General features: G+C 45.1%; 1 protein-coding gene across 2 annotated transcripts in view; it reads right to left on the reverse strand.

Annotated features, from left to right (window-relative positions):
- Positions 1 to 266: 266 nt before the first annotated feature.
- CLCN4 (chloride voltage-gated channel 4) overlaps positions 267 to 19253 on the reverse strand; it is a 73294-nt gene continuing 54307 nt past the window's right edge. For both annotated transcript variants that reach the window (XM_020901293.2, XM_020901294.2), the window contains exons 12-13: positions 12315 to 12531; positions 267 to 3494 (exon numbers count right to left, since the gene is read on the reverse strand). In XM_020901293.2, the coding sequence (XP_020756952.1) occupies positions 3404 to 3494; positions 12315 to 12531 (308 nt within the window). In that variant the 3' untranslated portion in view covers positions 267 to 3403. The remainder of the gene's footprint in view (positions 3495 to 12314; positions 12532 to 19253) is intronic.

A 19253-nucleotide genomic window follows, 5' to 3' on the forward strand; every position in this document is an offset into this window, starting at 1 on the left:
CCGGTTCTCACCTAAGTGAAACAAACTGCTGGAAATTTTTTTCAGTTTCTGTGACTTATTAGGGCCACCAAAAAAAAAAAAAACAATACCTATTGACATGTCCTCTCCTTTATCAAGTCATCGAGAAATATCAAATAGAGAACTACGAGACTGCCACAGCAAACACTGAATATGGATTTGCTTCTAGCACACTTGCCTTTCCATAAAAGCCACATGCACATGGGCATTCCCAGGGGATGTGCTGAAAAACACAAGAAATCCACATGTCACATTCAGGATGCTCTTTATTTGCCATCTGTCCTTCTACAACACATTCCCTCAGTGATAGAAAAAGACAGCAAGAAGTAGGTCAATGTGCCTCATTACGGAACTCCTTTTCCATTACATATTTATATTTTATTCACATAAAAAAATCTATTCAGAGAGAACCCAGAAAGTTCTACAAATGTCTACAAACTTTGGTTCTGGAAAAAGAAACAAAAACAGTATTCAACTAGAGTCAGAGTTCCAGATTTACTCATCTCATTCACCAGATCACCAGGTAAAGTGGACGAAGTTCTACATGTGGATACAGCGAACACCTTCGGAATCCCCATCCACATGCAACAAAGGGCCCAGCAGTATGTTCCCTGTGAGTCTGTCTGAGGCCAGGGTCAGTGGCTAGTCAGGGCTCCACGGGAGGCAGGTGATTGGCTCTGGCAGTGGCGCTACAAGCCCCCCATCCCAGCCCTGACCTGGCTGTCTGATGCTGGCCCTCTGAGCCCCATGGACATCGCTAAGCTAAGCACTGGGGGAGAGGACACGAGCCCCATGGTTGACCTTGGCCCAGAGTCAACTCCCCCTCCTCTCCTCTTTCCAGGTCTCAGCTGGAGGAGGGGGAATTCTGTGGTTTTACTGACCTTTGGCTGTCTGTTCACTGTTTTGTGTTCCCTTCTGAAGCTCCATGTTTCAGCTAACAGGGTATCCTGGATTATATAAATCCAGGCTATGACTAAAACTCTTTGGAGAGCCTATATGGGAGTAAGAGGGGAACTATATTAAGACTTTTGAGGTTCAGAAGAATCCAGCTTCACTTGCACTGTTCCATGGAAACCTCAACAGCAACAAAACATTATGATCTGTCACTCAGTACGTAGGTGCTGTGAGTGCGACCACAAATGTCATTCTCTTATAGGACCTAAGATTATATTCTCTACCACAGACTGACCGTTCCACACTGAAGTGGCTATCTCCTATTATTTGGAAGGAGGCCAGTTAATTACAGACACATTTTCCATACTTTTGTCAGTGGGGTCTGACTTCAACTCCTTTAAGTTTTCAATCAGGTTAAACCCATCAGTATATTTTCTTGTATCTACTAGAAGTTTCACTGAAACCCTCTTATAGATGGGTTTCTCTCCAGAATAAACATTTTTATTAGGGCTAAGAAAGAATGGCTTCTGATTGGGAGTGCCAGGTCAAATCCAAGAGGGGAGGGGGCTGTAAGGTCACAGGAGAGTGTTTGACGGGGTCAGCAAGACAGAGGGGGAAGATGCATGAAGAACAATGACAAACACACAACAATGACAGTATCCAACAGAGTAGACACCATCCCCCTCCCAAGGGCCAATCCCCCTTCCTTATTCAGAGAACTTCAATCTCATTGAGTGCAACATGCCTACATAGCTAAATACTCTCCTTCCCAGACTCATGTGCAGTGGGGGGCACCAGAATTTCAGCCAATGGAGGTAAGCCAATCATCTCTAGGAAAGCTCCGTGTTCCCCCCGCACACAATACACCTTGTCACCTGCCTCTTCATTCCTCTTCCAGCTTAGAGAGCAGTTACCAGACCTGGCAGGTCAGTGACCATCTTGTGACTACGAGGCAGGAAGCCAATGGGTAAGGGGTAAGGATGGTGGAGAAAAAGTACCAAAGGCCACGAGTCATCAAGGACACCGTGGAAACAGTCCTGAGAGCCCCATTTCCAGGTTTCTTAGTCCACTCTTCACTGTGTGTTTTCTATTATTTGCAGTCAAATGCACACCTGATACATCAAGAGCCAATGATGAGACTGAAAAGGATGAGGATGACTCAGGGAAAAGGAAAGAACAAAGACGAAAGGGAAAGGACAAGGGGCATCAATCTTACTGAGATCACCCAGTGGACCTAAGAAACATAGCTTAATTCCTTCCCACAGACACGACCGAAGTCCTGACTAAAAGAATAAATGTATCATTATGTTCAATTCAAAGATGCTCAGTGCTCAAATTGGCTGTCTCAAATTTAACTCTGTCCTTCTGTGCTCTGATTGCTAATATGAAAGTGCATGCTTATACATTAAAGCTGGATGTTTTGCATCCTACAGAGAGGAGAATGGAACAGATTTAGAATCAATTTAGTATTTCTCTTGCAATCCATTTGGAGGAGTTCCCACTGAGAACTCATCTGACTCACCCTCTCGGCAGCCGTATTTAATAAGATCTGAGAGGAAAAATAAGCACTAACACTAGGTATTCTGTTTTGACACTTGTATATGCTATTTGGAAATTCAAGTCACTATGGCAAGCTGGCAGAATATAGGACATGGCCCTTGGAAAGCACTAGACAGATCAATATTTAAGAATGCACAGGCAACAGCAATAAATGAAGCAGATGCAATGGAGATGCAAATCAATGATGGGTATGTATACCCTCAAAATAAGGACAAATCTCTTTCTGTGGCAGGAAACAGCGCAGCACTAAATGCTCGAACAGTTCTTCGTGCAGTCCCCAGATGCTGGTCTTGCATAGAGAAATGTTTTCTTCATACTCAACATGGCAGAAGACCCAATCTTGGTTCAGAAACTGAGGGATAAGCAACAAAACAGGCTGAGAACAGGAGCCAGCAATAGCTGGTCACAAGTGAACCCACTAGCATACTTGCAGCTTTCACTATGTTCACATTTAATTTCTTTTTCTTTTCCAACAAAGTGCGTGCAAATATCTTTAGTCTGATTCAGTAACATAGCAGCCAAACCTCAGGAACCAATAAATAAGGACACTGACATGCCAATACCCCTTGGCCTTTAAGATTCAAAGCTTTACCAACATCAGCCTGCAACAGAAGGGGCAAATGTTTCTTGACTCAGCGATTGTGTTCCAGATCCTTGTACAAACCACATCGTTTACCCCCACCCACATGCCCCCACAGCAGTTACTAAACTCACAACACAGCTTGAAACTCGTAAGGGGTTAAAGCTATAAAATGCCTACTCATAGATGTATATTTTTTTTATGTTTCATTTTTTTTCCCTTCCTTTCAAACAAAGCTTTTGTTTCCACTGCTCCCAGTGCATGACTGTTCAATAGGATAATAACTATCATTTGTTTATTTCTTTCCAATGATACAGTTGTATTTTTCTCAAAGAAACTACCATCTTGTTTCTAATTAAACATGATGGATTCAGGGTCCTGGTTTGCCATCTGGGCCATATGTCTCAGAACATCCTTTTTCGTGATAATGCCAAGAAGTCTCCTAGAGAAGAAACAAAATAGAGAAAAAGGTCAGCCTTGCAATATTGGTCCATGCCTCTCTCTGATCCCCAGCGCCCTTCCCACCTGGGCGCACAGAGAGACTACATTTCCCAGCTATCCTTGCAGATGGGTGGGGCCAACTGAGAGAGCTCTGGCCAATGGCGTGTGGGTGGAGGTGAGCAACGCCCCTCCCAAGTCACCTGCACATTTCCTCTCTCATCTGCCGGTTCCAGACAGAGGAGTCAGTAAAGGACTCAGGTCACAGAAGATGAATCAGGAGCCATCAGATTCAAAGACCTGGGCCCTGGGATGACTGTGTGGTGCAGAGCTCACACCTGCTGCAACTCATACTGGATGTGAGTGACATGGGAGAAAAATTAACCTTTATTGTGTTTGGCCACTGATATTACAGGATTGCTTATTACTGTAGTAAGCCTATGATGACTAATATACTCACCCAATTTTTAAGAATATAATCAGTTAAAAAGGGCTTACAAAAGCCAATGTCAAAACTTGATCACACTGCAGAAATCCCAAGTGTAAGGCATTTTAAATGTAAGAAGTTTTAAGTATGAATAACAATTAGTTCAATTTTAAATCTATCTTACTGGAAGGGTAAAGTTTGACATTCATGTGTGGCCATTTATATAAATTACCTCCTCTTCCAAAATTCCATGGCTGTCTCCTTACAAAAACAATGCCACTTCCCAGAGCTCCTGGTATAGGGCCACCTATAGTGCAAACTGTCCAACTCCTACTTTTTACAAACACAATGTAAACAGTGTCCCTGGGTCATGAACACACACTTGCACAACTGTTCATGGTAGCCCTTGCCTCATTCTCGATTTTATTAAATATTTAAATGAACATCTGCTCGGGTCAAATCACGCCCCCTAGGGAAAGTGAAAGGAGTGAAAGAAGGGGATGTACACACGTTCTCTGGGGAAAAGAAGTTCCACTGCTAACTTAACTTGCAAAATGCTGCTCACCTCATCTCCATCATCCCCAAGAAGAGGAGAACAGAGAAGGATGGCAGTCTCACCCTGGAATATTGTATGGCTATTAAAATGAAAGGTTTCTGGGGCTTCCCTGGTGGTCCAGTGGTTAAGATTCTGTGCTTCCAATGCAGGGGGTGCAGGTTCAATCCCTGGTTGAGGAACTAAGATCCCACAAGCCACACAAGGTGCAGCCATAAAAAAGAAAAGATTTTTTAAAAATGACAGGTTTCTCCTATCTGTGTATAATGATGATATACCAAAAAATATGAAAATAAAACTGTACTACACTGTCACTTATTTAATTAAAGCCAAAGTATCAAACTCATCTCTTACCAATAGGAAGTGAACATGAAGATAGGGGTTCAAGTACTCATAGCAGTATTGCAGTAAGGTATAGCTGGTGAAATGGACAGTGGTCAGTGGAACTGTAAGGTCAGAATTCTGACTTCTTTGTCCATGACCACACTGAACCTTAACCTTGAAAAAGTGAGTGATTTCTTGTGTTAGTTTCCCCGTCTATCACACGCTGGGGCAGAGAGCAGATACTATACTTCTTTCCCTCCATCTCACTGAAACATCTTCAAGAGAGAGAGAAAGAACACGAAGGGCCGTTAAAAGCATGATACACAAAGGCTTCCCTGGTGGCTCAGTGGTAGAGAATCTGCCTGCCAATGCAAAAGATATGGTTCGATCCCTGGTCCGGGAGGTTCCCACATATGCCACAACTATTGAGCCTGTGCTCTGGAGCCAGGAACCACAACTGCTGAGCCCACGTGCCACAACTACTGAAGCCTGCACACCTAAAGCCCGTGCTCCACAACAAGAGAAGGCACTGCAATGAGAAGCCCACACACTGCAACTAGAAAGAGGAGCCCCCACTCACTGCAACTAGAGAAAAGCCTGTGCAGCAACAAAGACCCAGCATAGCCAAAAACTAAACAAGTTCTTTTTTAAAAAGCATACTACCAATGTATAGCAAAACCACTACAATATTGTAAAGTAATTAGCCTCCAATTAAAATAAATAAATTTATATTAAAAAATAAATAAAAAGCATACTAAACTAATTACAAATAGAACGTCCAGAGGATCTAATATAGTTTTCATACGTGAAGAGGAATAGTGCTAACTCTCTTCCTTCTTCTCAGTAACACCCATACGGAATACAAGGTAAAGAGAAAAAGAGCAGATATGACAGTAACTTCTGTGTGACTGAGTCAAATTTGCTTTTCCCAGTTTTCTATTAACTGCAAAAAATGAAGATAACTGGAAATTAGCCAGCAGTTTACCTCTAAACAAGACAGTAGTAAGTTTTATAGTAATCACATGTATAACGTATTTATGTTAAATTGCTTGAAGTGTTTAAAATAACAAGCCACATTAAATTTTAGTTAATGTTTAATATTTCTACATTGTCAATAGAGAAAGTAAATAACTGACTAAGAAACTTTAGAAATATTACAGGTAAAATGCTGAAGGTATTTTTTTTAAAAATATGCTGAACAAAAAGAATAATGGCAACACAGATGACAAAACTGAAAGAAAGCACCACAACTAAAGCAATAGTCTCACAAACTGGAGAAAAAATGTAGCAAGCACAATAGAATTCGAAAATCAACATTTTGCAACCCCCAATGCAATAATTAGTTTAGTCAATCATTTATCAGTGGATTCCAAAACCACTGGGTAAATGGTTGCTGGAAAACAGAAAATTCACATGGTCTCAAAGTATCCCTCCACAGATTACGTACAAAGAGAAAAATGTCCCCTTATAACAGAGGGCTCTGGCCATCACCACTTCATCCCAGTGATGGAGCTTATCACCAGTCAAGTCAGAAAAGCTGACATTATGACATCATTGATGTTGGAACATTGCCCAAAGCTACTTAAATAAAATCAAACCATGAGGAAGCAATCAAACAAATTCACAATGTGGGACTACTGGTCTGAACTCTTAAAAACAAACCTAGGTCATAAATAACAAGGAAAAAAGACAGGAAGCTCTTCTAGATAGAGAATGAAGAAGCAAAACAAACCAATGCAATGTGTGAACGCTGAAGGAATTCTGGACTGAAAATGATATGAGCTAGATAATGAATGATATACTTAATTGCTGTTAATTTTGCATACAGCTCCATGGCTATGAAAAAGAATGTCCTTAGTCTTAGAAAATGTATGCTTCAAGTATAACTGCCCAGACTTGGAAACACCAAAGACGTGCTTCATTAGGTGAGTGAATCAACAAACTGGTCCATCCAGACAATGGATATTACTCAGCACTGGAAAGAAAAACAAGCCATCAAGCCAGGAAAAGACACGGAGGAACCTGAAATGCACATCCCTCCCTCCCCTACAGACTGTGTGACTCCAACTCTGTGACGTTCTGGAAAAGGCAAAACGATGGAGACAGTAAAAGGATCAGTGGTTACCAGAGGTTGAGGGGAGGGAGGGATGGACAGACAGAGCACAGAGGATGTTTAGGGTTGTGAAACTATTCCTGATGATACTACAATGGTGGATACATGTCATTATGAATCTACCCAAATCCAAGGGATGCACAACACCAAGAGTGAGCCCTAAAGTAAATGATTACTGTTGTTTAGTCACTCTGTTTAGTCGTGTCTGACTCTTTTTGTGACCCCATGAACGGCAGCCCACCAGGCTCCTCTGAATACTGGAGGTTGGGTTGCCATTTCCTCCTCCAGGGGATCTTCCCAACCCAGGGATCGAACCTGCATCTCCTACATTGGCAGGTGGATTCTTTACCACTGAGCCACCAGGGAGATGGATCATAGTTAATAACAACATCTCAATACTGGCTCATTGGAGGCAACAAATATAACCCATAAATGTAAGATGTTAACAGAAAGGGAAACAGAGAGGACCAGAGAGGGAACTCTCTGTACTTTCTGCTCAAGTATTTTGTAACTCTGAATGGCTCAGAAAATACAGTCTATTAATTCAAGAAGACAAAATTCTTAGGAGGGAAGAAAGTGGTTGTCTGAATGGAAGGGTCAGGAGTGGTGAAGCATGACAGAGCTAAGAACCATTGTTCCTCCCAGCTGTGTAGGGCTTCCCTAGTGGCTCAGATGGTAAAGAATCTGCCTGCAATGTGGGAGACCCAGGTTCTATCCCTGGGTTGGGAAGATCCCCTGAAGAAAGGAATGGCTACCCACTTCAGTATTCTTGAGCTTCCCCGGCAGCTCAGGCATTAAAAAATCTGCCTACAACACAAGAGACCCAGGTTCAATCCCTGGGTCAGGAAGATACCCTGGAGAAAGAAATGGCAATCCACTCCAGTATTCTTGCCTGGAGAATCCCATGGACAGAGGAGCCTGGTGGGCTATAGTCCATGGGGTTGCCCAAAGAGTCGGACACAATGGAGCGACTAACACTTTCTTTCTTCCCTCTATTTGGAGCTACTTGACTTTAACCATTTTTATAGATCAGTGACTAAAACACATTTCTAAAATTTATAAATGCAGTAAAATCAAAGATGCCCCGTAAAACAAGATGCTATTATCCTAAATCTGCCAAGGTGAGTCTGAGTTCTGACGGAGTCAGCTTGCGCTGCCATAAGAAAGTACCACAGACTAGGTGACTTAACAACAGAAATGTATGTTCTCCTGGTTCTGGAGGCTGGGAAGGCCAAAATCAAGGTGCTGGCCAGTTTAGTTTCTCCTGGGTGTATAGACGGCCACCTTTTTTCTGTGTCCTCACACGGCCTGTTTCTCTATGCAGGCATCGCCAGTGTCTCCTCTCCTCCTAAGGACATCAGTCCCATCTGATTAGGGATGGGGCTTTTATGACCTCATTTAACCTCAACCCCCTCCTTAAAGTGGGCTTCCCTGGTGACTCAGTGGCGTAAAGAATCCACCTGCCAATGCAGGAGATGCAGGTTCGATCCCTGGTTGGGAAGATCCCCTGGAGGAGGAAATGGCAACCCACTCCAGTATTCTTGCCTGGGAAATCCCATGGACAGAGGAGCCTGGTGGGCTACAGTCCATGAGGTCGCAAAGAGTCAGATACAACTGAGTGACTCAGCATGCAGACACACACCTCCTTATAGACGCTGTCTCCAAAGACAGCTATATTGGAGGCTGGAGCTTCAGTGTATGAATTTGGGGATTGCGGGCACAAAATTTAGTCCATAACAGCCCTTCAACTCCCTCTAAAATAAAAGACGAATAGTTAGAAGGCAAGCAGCTTATGCCTATAATACACCACTAAGAAAGGTGCGATCATCAGAGAAGTAGCAACAAGTGAAAGGAGGAAGAACCTTTTCATCCAAGGTGGGAGGAGTTCTGAGACTGGTGGCCACCAATCAGCAGACAGTCGTTCAGCTTAAAAGTCTCTTTGGTCCTTTTGGACATTTGTATTTGAAAGCCTGGCTCAGGAAACTACCCTCCAGGACACTTGGAGAACATAACTCAAACTGGATGATATCCATGTTCCTTGGTGGATGATAAGCTCTTTGATTTTCTTTTTTGTAACACTTTGAGCCTCCTCCAGTTCTCCCTCACATAGAAGCTCAGTAAGATGCTGAGGAAACCAATATTGCTTTCAAAAAAAAACACTAGGCATCTGCAGTCCTGACAGCCCTGTCTTAAAGCTTGGTAACTATAATGTCTGAAAGTCAAGCTGGTTGTAACAGTTTTGGGGAAATACGGATTCAGGAGCTGCCTTGGGTTCAGGCGTAAATTGTGCCCTGGCCTGTGAAGGTAATTCAGTTTAGTCCAGTTCAGTCGCTCAGTCACATCAGACTCTTTGCGACCCCATGGACTGCAGCACGCCAGGCTTCCCTGTCCATCACCATCTCCCAGAACTTGCTCAAACGCATGTCCATTGAGTCAGTGATGCCATTCAAATATCAAAAAAGAAGAAAGATGAGCAACCTGCCAGGAAGAGGCAGCATTCAATCCAAGGGGGTTTGTTAGTGGGATGAAATCTACTTGATCTAAATCAAGTGTTTCACTGTCCAGCCTCTTTGGGTAGCAGTTCAAGTGAATCTGTGGAATGATAAACAGTCCATCTATGACCATGAACATAATTCAGATTAGAGCAGTTGGGGCTGTTGTGAGAAGACCACCCTGGTCAGGACTTCAAGGCCCACCTAGCATCTCCTCTGCTCCCTTTTTCTTTCTAGATCCTCTATGGGGAAAAATCCCAAATTCACTCTTGGCCACTGGACACTTCCAAGACTTCAACTTTATGAGGACAAAGACTTCTCTGGCTCCTGGTCTGGTTTCATGATCACCATAGAGCCCAGGCCCTGAGAAGTCCTTCAGACTACACTAGTCAAGGGTATGAGCTGTGGGGCTCGGCCAAGAGCTGGGACGGTACATGGTGATGGAACAGATCAAAAACACAAGCTGGCTTGAGCCAGGCCTGCCCTGGCTCAAAGCCCGAGGAGATGAAAGGCCCCGCAAACAAGGATCTCCTGCCAGCGCTAACGTATCAGCATCTGTGTTTGTTTAAAATATGTATAGCGAGAGAGTGAGAGCGATTTTGTGTTCTCACAGAACATTCGGAGCCAATTTCGGCACCCAGATCTTCACAGGAAAACCTCATAGGGCTCCGTGAGGTGTGAGCGGGCGTCAAGGGCAGAATTTCCTGCCAGAACTGAAAATTCCAATGATAACTGACATGGGATTATTATTTTAAAGGGAAAGAGAAACTGCTATACACTCGAGACGACATGGGTGATCACAGTGGTATTTCTGCCGAGCACTGGAAATTCAAGCACATCAGTGGGCTTCAGTCATTTATAAAGTGGGGACCTTGACCAGCAGTAGCCCCTGGGAGCTGGTTACAAGTACAATTCTCGGGGTCCCTCCCAGATCAGAAGGATAAGTAACTGCAGTAGGGCCTGGCACTCGGGGTTTAACCTGAAGGTTTACTCCTCTCAGATTCTGATGCCCGCTCAAATTTGAGAACCACTGAGGGCCTTTAAAAACCACCAGTAGAGGGGAAATCCTGGGCAGTCCAGTGGTTAAGACTCTGTGCTTCCACTGCAGGGGGCCCAGGTTCAATCCCTGGTTGGGGAACTAAGATTCTGCAAGCTGCACAGCTGGACCAAAAAAAAAAAAAAAAAAGAATCCACCAGGAAAAATGACCTCTAGCCTCAAATGCTTATTCATCTGTTCATTATTGACTGCCCCTCCTCAAGCACAAGGCACCCACCAGCTGCAGTCAGAGTTAAGGAGGACACTCATCCCGTTGGCTAGGCGTCCTCTGGGTCAAGTGCAAATTCAGCCCCTTGCAGAAATCCATGCTGCCCGCCATGAGCAAGGCGGCAAAAGAAATCTCTGCGAGTGAGGGGTGCATGCTGCGTGCTCAGTAGTTCAGTTGTGTCTGACTCTTTGCTACCCCATGGAATGTAGCCCTGCCAGGCTCCTCTGTCCATGGGGATTCTCCAAGCAAGAATACTGGAGTGCATTACCACATCAGCCTCCAGGGGATCTTCCCAACCCAGGGACTGAACCTGCATCTGCCTGTGTCTCATGCATTGCAGGCAGATTCTTTACCCATGAGCCACCTGGGCAGCCCAAGTGAGGTGTGCTCTGTGACTACCCCAGGCACCCAGCCCAGGGGCGCTCAGCTGGAACAGGAGTATCACTTGGGCCTGACGAGTCTTTGCTTTGATAGGGGCTGTGCTGTGCACTGGAGGGTGTTAAACAGCACCCCTGGCCTCTACCCACTGGATGCCAGTAGTAGCATCTGCCCCCTCCACTTATGACACCCCCAAATCCCTGCAGGGCTAATCACCCTGCTTGAGAACTTCTGGGTTAACGAGGAGCGAGGCAGCCCTGGAAACTGTGTCAGAGTTAAGCCTCAGGATTCTATAAAGGCCAAAATTGTTATTTCAGGTACCAATGTCTCCATAGCCCATACCCTACCTCCCACCCCCAGCCCATAAAGCAATCAACGAGGTAGAGAATCCCAGGTTCCAAGATACCTGAACCAAACCAATCCCTTCCTCCACCCAAGATTCTGAGGCCCTGGCATTTAGAGACAGCCCCTGAGCCCAGGGCACGGCCCATACAGCACTGCACCTCTCACACCACCATGAACCTTTGATCTCCATAGCACTGGTTTTCTGCTTCCTGATAATACGGTGCGAAAGCAATACTGCTGTGGTGGAGACCAAGCCACGAGCTACCAAAGCTCACGGCTCTGCAATCACACTTGCAAATGTCAAGTTATTTTCAACAGGCTGGTGCATCAAGAACAACTTAAGCACAATGTGCACCTCACGTTTGTGTATGGTGATGTGTCTATGAGAAAAGTCCAGAATGGAGCGCCCAGTGGCATGGGAAAACCCAGCTGCAGCCCTCATCATGCCCACTTCCACAAGCCGACTGCTTGTGAAGGGACTCAAGGTGAAGGGACTGATATCCTTCTTCTCAACCACTGAATGTGTGAAAAATGTGTGACAGTTTTTTTGAGATTCCCATCTCTCTTTCTTAGTGTGTCGCTGACAGAGTGTTGGAGCATCGTGTGCCTCAAGCTATTTTTCTCTTCAGCCCTGAGATTTTCCTTGCTCGTTTTAGCAGAAGGTGAACCTTCTCCAGGAACCTGGACCACTGTGGGGACTCGGGTAGGGAGCCCCAGCCCCTCCCCACGGGCTCCTCCCCTTTAGACTCAAATTTCAGCCTCAGGGCAGAGATAGCAGTCCCACTTGGAAGCCTGCCTCCAAGCCTGCCGGCATCTCCTCCTGTACTCACCACAGCCTACTGACATTTCTTCAGAGGATTGGTCCCCAGTCCCCATCAGCCCCCCATGGGCCCTTCACCTTGTGCCCTCCAGGGTCCCGCCACTCACCCGCTCCGGGTCACCAAGCACTGGCGGAGCCCCAGCTTCCGGAAGATGTCCACCACAGTCTCCATTGGGGTGTGGTCGGTGACCGTGAAAGGGCTGAGGTTCAGGACACGCCGCAGCTTCAGGGGCTGTGGGCTGTTGGCCGGCAGCTCGGGGGGTTCCTCAGTGAAGTACATGACCGAGTCACTTACGATGCCCTCCTGCCTCTGTCTGGCATTCTCTGGAATGGGCCAGCAGGATGGTGAGCTGCACAAGACTCCCATGTGGAGTCCCTCTCCCCATCTCAGCCCACCCCACCCCACCCACAGCCATACACGACTCCTCCATCCCAACAACCTCGAATGCCACAGAGAAGGGGAGCAGAGGGCAAACTGTACACTCCTAGTGAGGGGCTTCAGCCAAACAGCAGTGGAACTGGCATCTCTTTCTCTTAGGCTAATGCTGTGTGAGACTCCCCTGCTGTGTGTGACCTGATCATCCATTGCAAAGACTTGCAAGATGGGCCTGAGCAGGATGGCTCCTTCCTGGGAATGCACTGCCTTTGCCTCGACGCCAGGGCACCCCTGCTTTCCTAACACACTTCATCAGGGGCTGAACTCTGACATGAAAAAAAAAAACCTAATGAGCTGCCCAATGACCTTAATACATTGTTCTGCTGTGTTTTCACAAACTATCTTATAATTAGCCCAAATGGCATTTATAAATCCTGAAAGAAACAAGAAACCAAGAGGACCATCCTGGGCTTACAGCCCAGAAACACAGCCTAATTCCAAATATAAGCCTTGGGACCAAAAAAAATAGCCCTAGAAAAGCTGCCTTCCCCACTCTTCCCCCACCGCCAATCCTTTGGATTGTCTCTCTAAAAAAAAAAAAAAAATGGGCCATTTTGTGGATTTCTCAAAGAAAGATAGTAAAACTGTTATGGTAACAATTAGCCTATTTCTATCTGTAGACAGGCCCATGTGAAAAAAAGCTGCAGAAAAAGTAGGGTAACAGGAACTCATTAGAAATACAGCTTTATGTGGTACTAGAAACCCAGGCTATTTTAAGTCACACATGAAATAAATCCATCAGTCTCCAGATATTTCTCCAAGGCGATTTTCCTTCTGTTGGAATTTTAATCTTTCTTTTGGTTCATGGGAAAAGGTTAGGGAAAAGGTACAGCAAGGCTTGCCTTAAAATGGATCCTGGTTTCTGTAATACACTTTTTTTGCCTTCTCAAAGACGACTATTCACCTATATTGTTCTTTGAAAAATAAAAATTCTAACTGCTGGCTCTAAAGCCATTTATCGCCACAGAGTACTCTAATGGAAAACTGGCAGCATTCGGGGTCAGATTGAGTTTGAAAAGGGGTCTCTGTTTAAAAGGGGAACAGAAGGCCCGCTGGGCAAATGCCTGCACAGTATGTGCGTCAGTTTCAATCGAGTTACATCAAATGGAGTAGGATTCAACCCCAAATACCAGATGACACTGGTGTACAACGTGTTTGCAGATGTAGATGCCACACAATGCACACTGCACATTTCTCTCCTAAATCAAGACAGCTCTATCCTAAAACACTAAGGTGAGAAGCAACAGTCAACACACACTTACTACACATTTTCATGAAGGTGAAAGCATTAGTCGCTCAGTTGTGTTCAACTCTTTGTGACCCCATGGACTGCAGCCCACCAGGCTCCTCCATCCATGGGATTTCCCAGGCCAGAATACTGGAGTGGGTTGTCATTTCCTTCTCCAGGGGATCTTCCTGACCCAGAGATTGAACCTGGATCTCCTGCATTGCAGGTAGATTATCATCTGAGCCACCGGGGAAGCCCACTCATTTTCATAGACAAATTGATTTTCTCAGAGTCCCACATAACAGGAATTTCACCTATTTCAACATTCCAATTGAACATCAGGTTTGGATCACGCCACAAACCCCAATCAGGAACTGATCACATGGATTTGTTGAACCCCTCATAAAACCAAATACAACTTAGCCAACTGTGGATCCACTTGTTGAAATAAATAAAAAGCTTGTATTGCCTCTGAATATACTGATTGAGTTAGAAGCCCTGATTCTAACAGCACCGAGCTCTGTGATTTCTTGCTCAGCACTGTGTTCCCAGTGTCTGGACAATGCCTAGAATACAGCAGACACAAAACAGATATTTGCCAAATGCACACATGAGTCAATCATTCAAAGTGAATGAATGAGTGAGTAGGTCTACTGACCATCAATGCCCTTGGCTCTGCCTCCCATACACAACACAGTTCAGCTCACAAAGGAGGCATTAGAAGGAAAGCCTTGAGCTCTCTGCTGCTGAACAAAAAGGCACCAGCTGCGGTCAATAAAAAGGCACTTGCTAGCAGCAGTACGATCATCATGCCAGGTTAACGAAGGGTAATGAGGAAAGTGTTGATGAAGTGAATTTCACAAACTGTCACAGGCCAAGAAATTTTAAAAGACTGAGATGGTTACATAGCATCACTGACTCAATGGACATGAATTTGAGCAAACTCCAGGAGACAGTGGAGGACAGAGGAGCCTGGTGTGCTACAGTCCATGGGGTTGCAGAGTCAGACATGACTTAGCGACTGAACAACAAATATGTTACTATAATGGCTTCAGAGCAATGGTTCTCAACTGAGAGTAATTCTGCCTCCACCCTCAGGGGACATCTGGCAATATCTGGAGACATTCTGGAGTCTCACAGCTGGGGGATGGAATTGCTACTGGTACCTCGAGGGTAGAGAGCAAGGATAATACTACAGCACAAAGGTAAGCACCTCTCAACAACGAATGATCCAGTCCCAATGTCAATGGTTGAGAAACTCAAATCATATTTTTAGGGAGGTAATACTCTATCATCCTGTTCATTAAAAATGATTCCACAGATAAATGAGGCCCTACTGTAGAGCACAGAGAACTATATTCAATACCCTGTGATAAACTATAATGGAAAAGAATATGAAAAAGAATTGAATGTATATCTATGTATAACTGAATCACTTTACTATATAGCAGAAATTAACACAACATTGTAAATCAACTATACTTCAATAAAAAATCAAAATTTTAAACAATTTTAATTTTAAAAATGCTTAGCCAAAAAAAAATGCTTAGGCAGATACCAGATATTGAAGGTTAAAAAATAAAAGCTTCCATAAAACACACATAACTAACAAGAAAGGTTAAAATGGAAAACTAGAAGCAACTAGAAGCAACTATAGTGGCAGTCAGTACAAAGGTGTTGTGGTTAAAAAAAAAGAAGTAAAAACTTTAGAAGAAAAAGTAGATTATTTTGTGACAAGTTATAGCTTATAAGGGCTTCCCAGGTTGCATCAGTAGTTTAAAAAAAAAAACCCGCCACCTCAATGCAGGAGACATGAGACACTGGTTCGATCCCTGGGTCAGAAGATCCCCTGGAGGAGGGCATGGTAACCCACTCCAGTATTCTTGCCTGGAGAATCCCAAGGGCAGAGGAGCCTGGTGGGCTACAGTCCATTGGGTCGCAAAGAGTTGGACACAACTGAAGTGACTTAGCATGCATATAGCTTATAAGGCATGGAGAAGTCCCTCTGCACATATGTTTTCATCCCCAGCAGAAAGAAGCAGATGACACCACTGTTCCCCATGGCCTCTCCCACCATTAACAGAGCTCCCAGGAAGAAATCTCTTCAGGGACAAAGAGCTCATCCAACAGATTGGACATGTTTCTTGGTGCTTAGTTCTGGACAGAGAGCCCTTGTAAGCAAGCCTCTTCCATATGCTGGAGAAACATCATCAAATCATCCACCAGGCCAAAAAAAAAAAATGAGAGTTCCCTTAACTCTGGCCCGTGACTCTAACTTTCCATTTTCCATCCCTTTAATCATCTTTGTGGCTTCCTATGGAGTCCTCTCTGGGTCTGTCCTCACTTAATTGCAGAATTCAAGACTAGAACAGCCTGAGCCTGCTGAATACAGCAAAAGCCTCATAGTTGCAGAGAGTGCCAAGAAGTAAAGTCCCATGTCCCAGGACCTTGCACAGCACTATATACTGCCCCGTGTGTATGTGATGGTGAAGGGGGCCACGTGTACTAGCTGCTCTCCAACAAAAACAGCAGCTATGGTTTGGCATACCAGAGATGGACTGGAAATACAACATTCCCAGCTTCCAGGAGCAACTTATATACTATTTTAAACATGACACATAAGGGAAAAAAAATTGTTCTTTGCCTCATCTACTGGGCTTCCTTGGTACCTCTATTGATAAAGAACCCACCTGTCAATGAAGAGGCATAAGACTTGGGTTTGATCCCTGGGTCAGAAAGTTCCCCTGGAGAAGGGCATGGTGCTCACTCCAGTATTCATGCCTGCAGAACTCCACAGACAGAGGAGCCTGGCAGGCTACAATCCATGGGGTCACAAAGAGTCAGACACAACTAAAGTGACTTAGCACACATGCATCAGTTTTTTCTTATCTTGAATCTATCTAAAATCTCTGCTCCTGAGTTCTCTGGAAGCGAAACTGCCTTGGGATCATTACTAGCCTAATTGTGCTCAAGCTCAGTCAAGTCAGACTCTCTGTGACCCCATGGACTGCAGCCCACCAGGCTCCTCTGTCCAAGGGGATTCTTCAGGCAAGAATACTGGAGTGGGTTGCCATATCCTCTTCCAGGGGATCTTCCCGACCCAGGGATTGAACCTGCATCTCCTGTGTTGGCAGGCAGATTCTTTACCACTGAGCCACCTGGGAAGCTCAATGCTCAGGTCCTGTTTCTATATCCACAAAAGGGCATCTCATTCCACAAATATTCCACCAGGGTACTGGACTCTTCTGGAAGGAAAACAGCTTTTCTGACTGCTCACACTCAAAGACACCTTACCTTCCCAGAAACCATGTAAATAGCAGCTTTCATACTATTTTCCGTCAAATGGAAAGCATATAGGTACTATTGACACTGTTTTGCCTCTCCAAACACTTCAAACATAGCTTCTAGAAGAGTACTCAGTTGGCAAGCTGAAATTTCTTCTCAAACTGGTTGATGACAATTACTGCTTCCCACTTGATTACAGTAATGGGTTTCAGCAAAATTAGTAAGCTGTCTCTTAGCAGGTGTGCCTGCAGCTACACAATAGGTAATGGATTCTGTGACATTTATTACTTGAGTTTTTAAATTTCAACCTTTGCTTAAAAGATTTTAGGGATTGAATAAATGTTTTTAAAGGCTGCTGATTACATTAATTTAAAACAAACCCAACCTACTATATAACTTTTTAAGAAATTTCATTATTTATAAGGTTATAGTCATGCCGAAAGGCACCTACCTATTAAGTGACAGGACCTATAATAAAGAGAAAGCAAATGTGCTTTTGCGTCTAAAACATAAAATCAATTGTTGCTTTGGAAAGAGGTAAATATGTTTCAGCAACATGCTAAAATTAGACACTATAGCCTGCTTAAAATTCTTTTTATAAAGTCTTTGATGAAGATACTTTAAAAATATTTTAAAAGCTATTTAACATCGTGAAAAGGTTCTAGAAATTCAAATAGAGAGCCTGAGAAATAGTTAACAAAGGGCAGAGATAAGCAAAGGTGTGTTCCTGGTGAGGCGCTCTGCCATTGTACCTGGAAAAGTCCCTGAGGCCAACTTCACAAACCTTCTGGAAGTTCAATTATCAAGGGCACACGGGAGCTAGGCCATGAGCCCCCAGCATACTTCGAGACAGAGGGACATGCCGACCGGGAGGGCATTTGTGTTGACCACGCACTGAGGATGCGTTCTGTGGCTCCCTGCCCCGGCTGCATCAGGAGGTCTAGCAGGACCACTGCGGGGCAAGGGGAGTGCTCCTCCCTGCCAGGGCCTTCACAAGCTCACACCCAGGCCTCTCTTTGTAATCCTTCTGCCTCCTGCTCCCCTTTCAAGGTGCTCATCCATAGGTCGACAGGGGACCTCAGGCTTGAGCCGCCTGTCTCTGGGACATAACAGTTAGGCACCATTTCCTCTCTCCTCTCCCAAGTGAATAGCCTGCCCCTTGGCACAGCTCACTCAGTTAGCCTGTTAGGAGGAAAAACATCCCATAGGACTGACTTGACCCACGTGGAACCCACATGACTTGACCCGCTGGGACCAGACATGACGTCATGAAGTGACGTGATGGGCTTGAGCAGTGCCGAGGGAGGTTTCTGAGGCAAAGAACTCAGCATCTAGGTCAGGGAGCCCCCTGGAAGTCCATGGGTGCCAGCCCACTCACGAAAACCTCACCAGGGAGGTGGGGATGGGGTTACGCTGTTTCGGTGAATGGGAAATAGATGAGGGATTGCGTCCTGCTAGGTGCCGTTCCCAGGAAGGGGGACGCCATGATCACACTCCTTACTGGTCACTGCTTCTGTCAGCCACCCTACTCCACTGGCCTCCCGCAAGAGTTTGAATAAATTCAGGTCAGAGCTACAGGTGCACAGCCCTCAAGTGTCACAGTAAAGCTGCTCACTGATCACTCCATTCAGAGCGTGCAGTCTTAATGTACAGTGACGAGATATTATTTTATGATCTTTTCATTAAAAGCTTGATTGAAAAAAACAGGGAGCTTGGGAGAAATGCAGGGTCTCAGGTGGCGCTAGTGGTAAAGAACACACCTGCCAATGCAGGAGATGTAAGAGACGCAGGTTCGATCCCTGGGTAGGGAAGATCCCCTGGAGAAGGGAAATGGCTACCCACTCCAGTATTCTGGCCTGGAGAATCCCATGGACAGAGGAGCCTGGCAGGCTACAGTCCATGGGGTCACAAAGAGTCGGACACGACTGAAGCGACTTAGCAGGCAGGTACCACCCCAAACCTCCTGCAGTCTGGCCGGATCCCCAGGTGAAACAAACAAGCCTTCAGCTTGGCCTGAAGCCCTCTGACCCTCATCCATCCTCTCCAACCTCTTGGAGAATTTGGGGCCACATTTGTCCCTGGAGACTCCCTGCTTTA

The sequence above is a fragment of the Odocoileus virginianus genome, unplaced genomic scaffold (genome assembly GCF_023699985.2).
Source record: "Odocoileus virginianus isolate 20LAN1187 ecotype Illinois unplaced genomic scaffold, Ovbor_1.2 Unplaced_Contig_16, whole genome shotgun sequence".
In the NCBI taxonomy this organism is placed as follows: Eukaryota; Metazoa; Chordata; class Mammalia; order Artiodactyla; family Cervidae; genus Odocoileus; species Odocoileus virginianus.